Raw genomic sequence first — 13,143 nt, forward strand, 5'->3', positions numbered from 1 at the left:
CTCTAGCCATTTTGGCCATTTAGGGAGTGAACCAGCAGAAGGAAGGTTTCTAACTCTGCCATTCAAATGGCTAAAAAAATTTTAAAAAAGAAAAATCAATAACCCACAATGGGATATTTTTCCTATGATTTCAGATCTTCTCTTAAGAAGGGTTAATATAAATTCTTCCCAACAATTTCCACTGTAAGAGAAGCTGCCTTTTAGTTGAGTATATTGCCACACCCAAAATACAGGGAGAAGGAGAGTAGCTATCAGCTGGGTGCTGGCTTGGGTTACGTGGTACAGCTGAAGAAGGTGAGATTGTCAAAAACGGGCAGAGGTCCATGGAGCAAGGTCAAGTGCAGTGGACCCAGGTTCCCATCCTAGCCCTGTTACTTACTAACTGTGAGACCTTGGGCAAATTAACTAGCCTCTTTGACTCTACTACTCTCTGCACCTATCAAAAGGGATAGTAATGATATCTTCCTGCAGTATTGTGGCAATTAATAGGGTAATCCACAGCAGATGCTCATTTTGATCACTGATACACAGCTATGCTCAGAAAACTTAACCAGTAGCTGATATTGGTGAGATGGAACCAGACATCCTTGCTTTCTAAGGGGTGGTGAGGACTGGAGGGAGAAGGAGCTCTAAGGAAGCTCCCAGGACACTGCTGTTTCCCTTCCATTTGCTCTTCTGGAGCCACACTGTCCACTTCCATCTCCGGGCAGCCAAGCCAGCTGACACCTCAGCATTTGGGCACCTGCGGTCCCCTCTGCCTGTGACAAGCTGCCTAGGGGTATCCCTGCCTTCTCAGAGAGGCCTCCCCTTCTCTCCTCGTTCCTCCATCACTCCTGTCCTCTGGCACTACCATAGTTCTCTTCATAGATGCCATATCCTGTGTTTGTAGACTCATTCGCCATCATCAGAACACAGACTTCATGAGCCTTTGTAGGGATGTTGTCTGTTCGGTACCCACTGCATGACACGCACTCAGTGAACATTTGTTGAATGAGTGAGTAGTGAGTAGTAGGTATTTCATAAACATTGGTTTCCTTTAAAGGATACTGGTTGTGTTTTTTTTTTTTTTTTAAGATTTATTTTATTTATTTGAAATATAGAGTTACAGAGAGAGGTAGAGACACAGAGAGAGGTCTTCCGTCTGCTGGTTCACTGCCCAGATGGCCGCAATGGCCTGAGCTGCACCGATACAAAGCCAGGAGCTTTTTGTGGATCTCTCACATGGGTGCTTTTCCATTTTCTACTGCTTTCCCAGAGAGCTAGATAGGAAGAGGAACAGCTGGGACTAGAACCAGCACCCATATGGGATGCCAGTGCTTCAGCCAGGGTTTTCACCTGCTGTGCCATAGCGCTGGCCCCGCAAATACTGGTGTTTTTTGTTGGTTTGTTTGTTTGTTTTTTTTTCAATTGGAAGAGGAATCCAGCCAAAAGCTTAGAAAGATCAGTGACCTTGGCACTTAGCTGAGGGCTGCAGAATAGGAGGCCATCTGGAACCCAGACAGGTGGAAGGGGGAGCTGGTATGAGACAGCCTAGTGGGAATCTGGCTTTGAGGCAAGCTCTGGGTAAACCAGGGGACCCTTTTGTACCCTCTGCCATGCTAAGGACTTAGTCTCTGAATTTTGGGTGACCACAGGACCATGGCAGATGACTAATCTCACTTAGGTAGTATTTATCAACCTTTTAAAAACATTAGCATCCTGCCCCCATTTGGAGAAAAATTAAGTCAGATTAAACTTCCAACATAGGAAAATAAATACCAAGGAGCAAGATTCTGTCTGGGAGGGCTGAGCTTTAGCAGGGGTGAGGTCCACTCACCATTATAAGATCTAAGATTTTCTTGCCTCCTCCGAAGCAAATTTCACCCTCTTGCCAGTCAAGTCACCTCTACTGAGAAACCACAACTTTGCTGAAAGAGGAAGCTGACAGATTCCAAACCCTGGATTGAGAAATTACCTCAGTAACAGGTGCATTTACTGTGACTGCTAAGGCTGTCAGCTTCAAGCTACTCAAAATTAATTTAAATTATCATGGCTATTTGCTCGAGATGGGAATCTAATTGGAGAATTATATATGGCAGACAAAAGTGGTCTGGGCTGCTGACATGATCCCTACATCCACAAATTCTGCTGACTGTGGACATGAGTTACCGCTCAGGGACCTTCGCAGAGACGAGCCTTTGAGAGGTGTTGATGGCTTTAACTGCACATTTCTGGTCTCTTGTCTGGGGCAACATTTCACTCACTGGGATAGAATGTTTCTCTGAGTGTTCTGGAAGAACCATACTGGTTCACTCCCTAAGTGGCCAAAATGGTCTGGGCTGAATCAAGGCAAAGCCAAGATCCTGGGACTCCATCTGGATATCCCATGTGGGTGCAGGGGCCCAAGCACTTGGGCCATCTTCTGCTGCTTTCCCAGGCACAATAACAGGGAGTGGGATTGGAAGTGGAGCAGCTGCATCCAATCGGTGGCAGCTTAATGTGCTGTACCACAATGCTCGCTCCTAGTTCAGTTTTCAAAATGTCATTTATTGTACAGATTGATAGGATTTTCCAAATGGGAGAGGAACAGCAACACAGCCTCATCCAAGATGACTAAAACCCAAGAACAGGAGTGGTGTGGGGAATCCAGGTGTTCTCTCCAGTCTTGCACTGCCTCTCTCCACTGATGAACTTTATTTCTTGGCAGGAAGACTTTGCTACTCAGTTCACACACCACACAGCAGGTGGACAACTGTCATTCAGAGCCCTGGATTCCAAAGTTACAGTTCCTACTGTGGACAAGAAGCTAGGACCCTTCTCTCTGAGTCCAGGAAGATCTCTGATTGGGCGAGATGCTCAGCCCCAGGCCAATCAGCAGGAGGGTTTTATTATGTGACAAGGCTGTGAAGAGGGTTATCATAGGCTTGTAGCACATGGCTTTCCTTTTACTTACACAACTCTCAAGGTACTATAACTTTCTCAGTTGCCTCATTGATAGTATTTTCCCAATGCCATGTTCAAAGCCTGGTTCTTAATACACAGTTCCTTCCAAAACTCAGTGTAAAATGAAATGAAAAAATGTCAAAATGTTTAACTCAATGCACTTTAAAAATTTTAAATCCATGCCTACCATTTTCCATGAGTTTCTTGAAGACCTATTATAGATGTTCAGTAAGTACTTGCTGAATGAGTAACAAGAGGGAAAAAAAAATTCTGAACCACTCTTGTTTGGTTGTCTTTTAATTAGATTTATGTAAAGAGCATTTTCCTCAAGATATTTACTCTGAGTCTGACTAATACCTTGAATTACAGGCCATTGAAATTTTAATTAAACACCTTTAATGATTTTTTGTTAATTATTGAGAGTCTCCAATGTAATAGCACTGTGCCAGGGTAGGGAATGCATTGTTGAATATATGAATATGAAAATACAAATACTGTCACTGTATCTGAGGACATCTCTGGCACATCGCAAAGGCCTCAGAGGTCATTTAGCTTAACTGTCACATTTTTACAGATGAGGAAATAGTGGCTCAGGAAGTTGTTAGGCCCGCCAGGAAGTGTTTTGGTTTGCTCAGAAGATTTCATTAGGTCTGCGTGTGAAGCTATTTCTCAGCGAGAGGTATTACTTATTTTGGACAAAGAAGACATGCAGTGTTTGTACATATATGGATTATCTTTTTTCTGATCTTGCATTTCTTTTTAATAGCCTGGTGATTATGTAGATGATATTTGCTAAGCTTTTGATTTATTTGGAAGCAATTAATAGCTGGCACTCGGGTGCTTTGGAAACTCAAATCACACTGCAGTAGAAGTTTTTATGTGGTTAATGAATAATAAGGCCATTTATTATTGACATGGCTTCTGACACCTCTTCCATTTATTATTATTTCTTGTTAACTCACTTCCTAAGATGGCTGGAAAATGTTTTCCACCTTTAGTGGCATGGACTATATTGACTTCCTCTAGGGAAAGTGAAGCTGGGGGAAGAAAGTGAAAGGAACCATTTTTCTGTTTTTATGGAGAATGGAGATGCACATTTTCTTTGGAGAAGTCAAGTTGGCAGTGGAGTTCACTTACCCTTTCACTGGGGACCCGTTATGTGCCAGACACTGTGTAGGGTTTGGGGGGACGCCACACCAGCTCCAGGAGGGACGCACCTGCCATAGTAGGCCATGAGTGGCAGCACAGCTATAAACGGTACAGTGAGAAACAAGCAACGAAGACGTTTGTAGAAACATTTCCCAGGAGGTGAAGACTTTGGGGTTGGCCTTTCGAAGGTTGCTTTCAATTACTTGCCAAAGGGAAATCAGAGAGGAGACTAACACTTGTAGAATGCTAGAGTTCATGGTTTCCTCTGAATCCACATGGTAAAGAGGGAAAGAGGCTAAGCTCAGAATGCAGTCGGCTTAAGTGGAAGCAGATGCTGTCAGAGGTGTGGATGGCTCTTTCTCCTCTTGGTGGCATTGTAGAATGTACTTCCAGAATGGACAGCTCTCCTGTGTGTGAAGTTGGGCTGACCAGGGCAAATGGACATAGATTTTAACTTCCTAGGAATGTAATTTCTTAAAAAAATTATTTATTTATTTATTTGAGAAGTAGAGTTACAGACAGTGAGAGAGAGAGAGAGAGAGAGAGAGAGAGATATCTTCCATCCGCTGGTTCACTCCCAAAATGGCCACAATGGCTAGAGCTATGCCAATCTGAAGCCAGGATTCAGGAGCCAGGAATCTCTGGGTCTCCCACACGGGTGCAGGGGCCCAAGCACCTGGGCCATCCTCCACTGCTTTCCCAGGCCATAGCAGAGAGCTAGATGGAAGAGGAGCAGCCGGGACTAGAACCGGCACCCATATGGGATAACAGTGTCACAGGCAGAGGATTACCTACTGCGCCACAGCGCCAGCCCCTGTAATTTCTTAATTGTGGCCAGGGCCCTCTACAACCTTGCGAGGCTGGATGTGAGTTTGATAGCATATTGATAGGGGCTGCCCTGGAAAAAGTCAGATAACTTTTCCACACTGGTTAGGAAAACTTCCTGGAGAAGGTCACTGATGCAGAGGCCTCTGTCAGAGGGAAGCAAGTGTGTGAAGATGTGGGGTGGGGGTTGGGGTGGAGGAGACAGAGAACACAGCAGAGGGGAGTGGGGAGAGGCGTGAGGTTCCTGGTGTGTGCCTGGTGCCTGAGAAGCCAGTACAGGCCTTCTGTACGATAGGAGGCCATGCATTCAACGTCAGAAGACTCACTGCTGTAACTGCATGTTTTTTCCCCCTCTTCCTGTCCCAGGTGTGCATGAGCCCAGGGGAGGACCCACTGTCTGTCGCTGCTGGAGGAATACCCAATTTCCAAGTCATCTGTGCGGGCCCTGCTGTGAAATGAGCCAAGCCAGGACTTGTCCAACACTGGCTCTGTTCCTTGTCGCGCACTCGGGAGCCGTTGTCCCACTGTTGTAATTGCGTCCTGTCCTCCTCTTGCCAAGGCCAACAGCCCTGACTCGAGTAGGTGTCCCAGGCTCCTCTGCCAGCCTGAACATGAACACATGCAAAGCTCATGACAACCAGGCTTCGCAAGGGACGTGGGGCCCGGCAGGGCCCGGCCCCCAGGAGCGGGTGCTCTCATGATGCTGGCGTCTGGGACTGAGCACCATGCCCATCACCCAGGACAATGCCGTGCTGCACCTGCCCCTCCTCTGCCAGTGGCTGCAGAACAGCCTGCGGGAGGGCGGGGACGGGCCGGAGCAGCGGCTCTGCCAGGCGGCCATCCAGAAGCTGCAGGAGTACATACAGCTGAACTTTGCTGTGGATGAGAGCTCCGTCCCGCCCGACCGCAGCCCCCCTGCGATGGAGATCTGTACTGTGTACCTCACCAAGGAGCTGGGGGACACGGAGACGGTGGGCCTGAGTTTCGGGAACATCCCTGTGTTTGGGGACTATGGAGAAAAGCGCAGAGGGGGCAAGAAGAGGAAACCCCACCAGGGCCCCGTGCTGGATGTGGGTTGCATCTGGGTGACGGAGCTGAGAAAGAACAGCCCGGCGGGGAAGAGCGGGAAGGTGCGCCTGCGCGACGAGATCCTCTCCCTGAACGGGCAGCTGATGGTCGGAGTTGATGTGGGTGGAGCCAGGTAAGTGGGGGGAGCGTCCTCGGGCTGGGAGCCGGACACGGATGCCTGTGGCCCACCTGTGTCTGATGCTGGGATTGTAGCTGTAGTTGCAGAAGATAATGTCCCGCTGGTGAGAAGCAGGTGCCATGTATCCGAGGAAGGGGAAACAGGGTAAGTTGAGGTTGTGTGGTGTTTCTTGTTTCTTTTTGCTTCATTCTCTCTTAGAGGACTTAGTCGCAAGAGATTTTCCTTTTCGCCTGAAACTTGGGGTAGAGAGAAAAGAAACAGTGCAGGAAATAAAGAGTGTGAGAAATGCCCCTCTTAGGCGCTCACTGCAGCTCCTCAGCTTCCATCAGGGCACCCGAGGTCAGGCACCGTCCCGCAATACCTGAGCCTCAGCAACTACGGGCTCCTGACACAGCTACATACTGCAAGATCCACGTGGATCTCCTCTGATCACATGTTTATTGACTATTCTGGAGCATATTTGCTTTCTACCCATGTGGCCACCCACCACAGTGGTGAATTCTGATTGGACTGTTTGGTTGCTTCTCCGTTGAGTCGAGGGAACCTCAAGACTGCCATGAGGTTCAGTGATGGCTAGATCTCCCAGAATTCAGAAAAGCTGTCATGTTCATAGTTATGGTTCATTATGGTGAAAGAATGCAAGATAGAAGGTGCAGGGAGTGCAGTCAGGAGAGAGAAGACACCAGCTTCCTTGGCCGGCGCCGCGGCTCAATAGCTAATCCTCCGCCTGTGGCGCTGGCACACTGGGTTCTAGTCCCAGTCGGGGCGCCAGAGGGTGAACCAACGGCAAAAGGAAGACCTTTCTCTCTGTCTCTCTCTCTCTCACTGTCCACTCTGCCTGTCAAAAAAAAAAAAGAAAAAAAAAAAAAAGACACCAGCTTCTGGTTGCCTCTCCCAGAGGAGCTGAGCACATGGTGCCCAGTTCTAGCAGTGACATGAGACAGCATAGACAGTTACCAGCTAGCGAAGCTCACCGAGCCTCAGTGTCCAGAGTTTTCATTGCAGGGTGGTCACAAGGGCATGGGGTGTGTGTGTGGCTAATGTTAGTTATACTCGGGCTCCGGTTTCTGCAAGGTCAAAGTAAAGGCACGTGCCCGAGGCTCCCACCATAAGTGATGGTTAGCATAAGCTGCTTGGCACAGCACAGTGTCCCTGGGGATGCAGAGACATTCTTTTCAGGGAGGATATTTCAAGGGCTTGGATGTGATCCCCCAGGAGCTGGTCAAGGGCCAGTCCTTTGTTTGGAAGTCATACAGGATAATGGTAAACTTGCTGAGTTAATCCCTCACTGCACACCTGCAGTCCAAGGCTTCCACTGCCTCATAACAACCGAGAAATTAACAATCAGAAGAGAGGAGACTAGCTTGATTTTTCAAGGTTCATTTCCTTCTTCTCTTATGTAAGTGTAAAATGTACCGTTTATTGAGTAGTTTTCACCATAGCGATGTCTGCCAGGCAGTATCTCATTTAAAACCTCCACCTGACTCTCGGAAGGATGGCTATGGAAGAGAAACCTTGGCTACACATCACCACCTTAGCAAGAAGCGGAATTAGATTTGAGCCTGGATCCATCTGGTCCCACAGCCCGCGTTCCCAACCATTGTCTGTGCATAATTTCATGGATGCTTTACAGCTCTACAGATCCCCCCTCAGCATCATCACAGCCTGGAACAAGCTGCAAGGCTTCTACCTACTCAAACTGACACAGCAAACAGAAGCCTCATCTTAGAAAAGGAAACTCCATTTTAAAATAGAATCCCTTTGGAAAACTTACATCCAGACAGAGCGCTTTGGGATTTGGGTACCGTTGTCCCTGAGCATTCTTGGGGGATTGGTTCCAAGATGGCCTGCAGTTACCAAAACACTCATATGCTCAAGTCTCTTATATAAAATGCTGTAGTATTTGCATATTGCCAACACACATCCTCCTGCATCCTGTAAGTCGTCCCTGCATTGCTTATAATACCTGGTACAATGTGAATGCTATGCAGATTGCTGTTATGTTTTAAGGAATAACAACAAGAAAAAAGACAGTCTATATATGTTCTGAACAGACACAAAATTTTTTAAAAAGTGTTCTGTCCGCAGATGGTTGGATCAGTATAGAGGGACAACTGTGGTAGGGAGTTTAAAGTGTTTTGCATGTTTTTTTTTTTTTTTTTTTTTTTTTTTTTTTTTTTTTTGACAGGCAGAGTGGACAGTGAGAGAGAGAGAGACAGAGAGAAAGGTCTTCCTTTGCCATTGGTTCACCCTCCAATGGCCGCCGCGGCCGGCGCACCGCGCTGATCCGATGGCAGGAGCCAGGAACCAGGTGCTTTTCCTGGTCTCCCATGGGGTGCAGGACCCAAGCACCTGGGCCATCCTCCACTGCACTCCCTGGCCACAGCAGAGGGCTGGCCTGGAAGAGGGGCAACCGGGACAGAATCCGGCGCCCCGACCGGGACTAGAACCTGGTGTGCCGGCGCCGCTAGGCGGAGGAGTAGCCTAGTGAGCCGCGGCGCCGGCCATGTTCTTAAGACATTCTTTTTCACCCTTTGTAACAAAAGGTTTCATGTAACACTGAATTTTCCCACCTATTTAAGTGAGTTTTAGCCTACAAAGTGATCACTAGGAATAAGGGTTCTGTAGAGACCCCGTTGTACCGCTCTGCTGCTTGGCCAACAGAATGTCAGTGACTGCCTGTCCACTCTTACTGCAAGCCACAGATGTTAGGGGTCCATACACCGACTTCTCGCCCACCCTAGCAACCTGTGCCAGCAGGTATGATTATAATATAATGCACTGTTTTGGGAAATCTGTTTTGCTCCTCTCTTGAGTTTGATTTGAATTCAAGACTGCCTTCAGTGACACCGTGGGTTGAATTGAGTCCCCCAAAATTCGTACAGCCCAGTACCTCAGAATGTGAAGAATGTGATCATATTGGGAAATGGGGTATGATAGATATAATTAGATAAGATGAGATCGGACTGGAATAGGGTGAGCTCCCTCCTGATCCAATGAAACCGGTGTCCTTACAAAAAGGCAGATTTGGGGACACACACACACACACACACACACACAGAGAAAGAACATCAAGGTGAAGACTGGAATTAGGCTGCCACAGCCAAGGGACTGCCAGAAGCCAGGAGAAAGACCTGGAGCAGGTTCTTATCCCACACCTCTGTGGAGCACAGCCCCGCCGACACCCTGATCTGTCTTCTGGCTTCTACAACTATGAGATAACACACTTCTGTCACTTATGCTACTTTGTGGTACTTTGTCACAGCAGTGATATTTGACTGTGTCACCTTATGGCCAAGTTGCAGTTTTCTCGCTGACAATTCCCCGGGAAACTTTAGAGTACTGTGGATGGTTTTGGAAGAGGACGCTTTGAGAATCACATGTGTTAAGTGTGGGAGGAGCAGGTGCAAAATGTAGCAGATGAGGTCATGGTTTGCTCATTTTAAAAATTGGTTTAGAATCAATTTGGAATGTTTATCCCTAGGGAAAGAATGGAAAATTCACAGCCATGGATTTGACAGTCCTGCTGCACCCCAGATCTAGTACGGACCCTAACCCTGTGATTGCCCCCAGGTTACCACCATCCCTCTCACTGGCTGATGTTCCTGAGGTCTGCAGGGAGCTTCTGGGCTCCAGGAAGTTCTCGCTGTCTTGAGTTTTATCTGGTGTGAACTTCAGGACTTTCTGGGATCAGATGGGGTCTCGGTCATGGTTAATGTCACATGCCTTATCTTGCAGGCATAGCTATAACACATGGAGGACGGTTGTGTTCATGTGCTCTTCCACCTCCACTGTGGGGAAAATGAGATTTTTCTGGAATGTTCTGTTTACTTCTGTTTGGTGCAGGGAGAATGGAAAGGATTTTTTAAAATTAGTTCCTACAGGGAATACTTTGTAAGTCCCATCACTCCCTCACTAGCTTTCTATAAGTAAACCAGACCTATTCCCTGGGGACAGATTGTTCCAAATTGGTAACAAAATGTGGAATTAATTAAAACAAAACCCACGCAGCCAAACAAATAGACTTTTTTGAGAAGCAAAAGGGCCCATGTTTGACTCGTGTATTTTCAGAATGTGAACACTGGATGTTCTTGTTCATGAGTAGATGGGAGTGTAGCCCAGTCCCAGGAGTAGAGACTCAGAGAGATGGATCTGGTTTGAGACCTGCTATTGGCTGTGGGGCTATGGGCAGGTGACCTCAGCTACAGGAGGTGATGTTTCCCTAATAGGGTTGCTTAGTGGAAGAACGAAGATGATCAACTTAATGCACTGAACACAGGCATCTGGCAAGTGGTAGACACTCTGTCAAAAGGAGCTTTTAATACCTCACCCAGCTGGCATCCTGTGGCTTGAACCCTGGGCTTAAGGGAAGGGGAAGAGCCTAACTGCTGGTTCTCTCAGCAGGAAAGACAAAGAGTAATTTTTGACTCAACAACCAGAATCATATTCAAATACAGGGTTCTGCCACCTATACAAGTAGGTATGTTCCAAGAACCCCAGTAGATGCCAAAAACCTTGGATAACACCAACTTCTATAGATACTGTGATTTTTTTCCTGTGATGAAGTTTAATTTATAAACTAGGCACTATTAGAGATTCATAACAACAATAGTGGACCAATCACAGCAACACACTATAACAGCAATGTGAATGCAATCTCTTAGAATATCTGATGGTGCTCTACTGTATTTGCAGACTGGGGTGGGACAGGGCTGAGTACAATTGTGGATAAGGGGGCCCACACTGTATTGAGCAACTGGTGTGGCAGCTGGACAGGAGACATGCAAGAGTGGGGTGCCAGAGCCCACCTGGACACCCCGCTGACTGGCACAGACATCAGTGGCTGTGAGGACGGCCTGAATGTCAGCCCTAGCTGGAAGTAACTTTCCAGCACAGTACCCACTGCCTCAACATCGTGTGTAAAATTAAATTTAGGGTTGGTACAAGCTGCGACTTTGGTTACCCATGGCAACCTTGGGTTCTCTCTGGATTATAGCAGATTCAAAACAGAGTGTCAAGAGGCCGCTACAAAGCATTACCTGGAGAAATGACTGCCGGCAACAATGTGGGTAAGAGGTTATGGAGAGGAATAGTTGCCAATTACAGCTCTATAATGTAGTCTCTGGGGCCATTTAGCATGAGGGCCCTGCCTGGCAGAATATGCCAGAAGGTCCCTGGGCTCCGCAGGATGGTGTGTATCATAAGAGGTGGTTGTCACGATGACCTGGAGACATTAAGGAAAGGTTAGCTCTCTTCCTTTCCCTGGCCTCTTGCTGGGAGGGGCAGCTGACTGTAGCCCTGTGCCTCCAGGGTGCGTGGCCTTCTGGTCACCTGCCCTAGGCTTCCTGGTCTAGATCCTCCTCCACATGGTTGGTTCCCGGTGCTCGGTATGAACCCAGATTTACCTCTCTCTCTTAGATAAAGCTCCCACTCTCCTATCTTTTTGCATTAAATAAAAGCCTAAAATGTTAAAAAAAAAAAAAAAGGAAAGGTTAGATCAGACTCAGCTGCCGTTTAAGAAGCCAGAGAAGCGTGCAATATACTTTAGAAAGACTGTCGCCCGGCGCCGCGGCTCAGTAGGGCTAGTCCTCCACCTAGCAGTGCCGGCACTCCGGGTTCTAATCCCGGTCGGGGCGCCGGATTCTGTCCCGGTTGCCCCTCTTCCAGGCCAGCTCTCTGCTGTGGCCCGGGAGTGCACCCGTGTGGGAGACCAGGAGAAGCACCTGGCTCCTGCCTTCGGATCAGCCGTGGCGGCCACTGGAGGGTGAACCAACGGCAAAAGGAAGACCTCTCTCACTGTCCACTCTGCCTGTCAAAAAAAAAAAAAAAAAGACTGCCATTATAGAAGGTTAAAAGGAAAACAAGCTTCAGCGTTTAAAATTCAATTATCTGGAAAACCGCCATGCAGAACAGCCCATAGCCGCGGAGGCGGCTCACACCGCGTGTTGGCCACGGGTGCGTTTGAGCCCTGCATCCTTCCTTTCAGCCTGGGTCCCCGCGCGCCACTGCGTTCAAGACTTTCTGTTTCTGGAAAGAATCCCAGAGTTCACCCAAGTCCTCGTTTCTCACTGCACCGAGGAGGAATCTGGGGATTTGGGAAGTGGTTTGCTGTGGTCAAATATCTGCGTGGAGAGGAGCCAGGACCGGCATTCACACCATCTGACGCGGATTCCAGCACCTTCTCTCCAACACTGCAGCTAGGAACCAGCGAAATTAGGCCGGTTTGTTACAGTTTGCAGCCAAAACAAGCAGAAAATGCAGGGTTTTCCTACGCATTCTGCTAATACGATTACACCGAGGACTTCCGGCTCCTTAAGGGTGAGCGTGCAGCCGCTTCAGCAGCGCGCCATTTGGCGACGCTGGGAGAGACGGCGCGGGCTGCCGCCCTGTCAGCCTCAGAGGCTCTGGGGGCCGTCGCCCGCCACCTTGTGGTTGGACCAGAACGGGGAAAGGCGTCGGGCGTTTCGGTCAAGTTGATCCACCCTGTGCGGTGCGGGCGGTGTCTTCTGCCTCCAGCGCCCCTCGGAATCGCAACCCCTGAGCCGTCCCCAGGCGGGCAGTGCCGCCGGCGCCAGGCCGGCCTCCCCGACGCCCCAGCCCGGTCACTCCGCCCTGGCATGCCCTCCTAACCCACCGGGCCTGGGGCCTCAGGCCCCCCACACGTGGATGAGAAGCCCGTGTGTCTGTGACCGATGGGGGAGGTGATCTTTCCTCAGTTTCCCTGACTCAGGCCTCCTAAGGGAGGTGTGAGTAGCAGGTGATTTCCGACGGCGACGGCCAGGCTGGTGCTTGTCTTTAGAAAGCTGACCGCACCGGCAGCCTACGGCTCACCCGCAGAGCAGAGCGGCCCTTCGGGGTCCACTGTCTCCTGGAGGGAAGCGATTACCTAAAGGTAATGCGTTTTCATTGTTTAAAGGGGAGTGAGATGGCAGAGCACGTCCACCCCAGCGGCCTGCTGCCCCTCCGGTACCTGGACAGAGCTGAATGGGGGCACCCCAGCCACCGACTCCAGCCATGGAAGATGCAAAACCCAAATTGCC

General features: G+C 48.8%; 1 protein-coding gene across 6 annotated transcripts in view; it reads left to right on the top strand.

The window, feature by feature from the left end:
* PDZD2 (PDZ domain containing 2) overlaps positions 1 to 13,143 on the top strand; it is a 403,443-nt gene that overhangs the window by 128,290 nt on the left and 262,010 nt on the right. For all 6 annotated transcript variants that reach the window (XM_017344664.4, XM_051853842.3, XM_051853843.3 and 3 more), the window contains exon 2: positions 5,263 to 6,097. In XM_017344664.4, coding sequence (XP_017200153.4) covers positions 5,622 to 6,097 — 476 coding nt within the window. In that variant the 5' untranslated portion in view covers positions 5,263 to 5,621. The remainder of the gene's footprint in view (positions 1 to 5,262; positions 6,098 to 13,143) is intronic.

Source organism: Oryctolagus cuniculus, chromosome 14, assembly GCF_051225735.1.
Source record: "Oryctolagus cuniculus isolate XC-2025 breed Fujian yellow rabbit chromosome 14, ASM5122573v1, whole genome shotgun sequence".
Classification (NCBI taxonomy): domain Eukaryota; kingdom Metazoa; phylum Chordata; class Mammalia; order Lagomorpha; family Leporidae; genus Oryctolagus; species Oryctolagus cuniculus.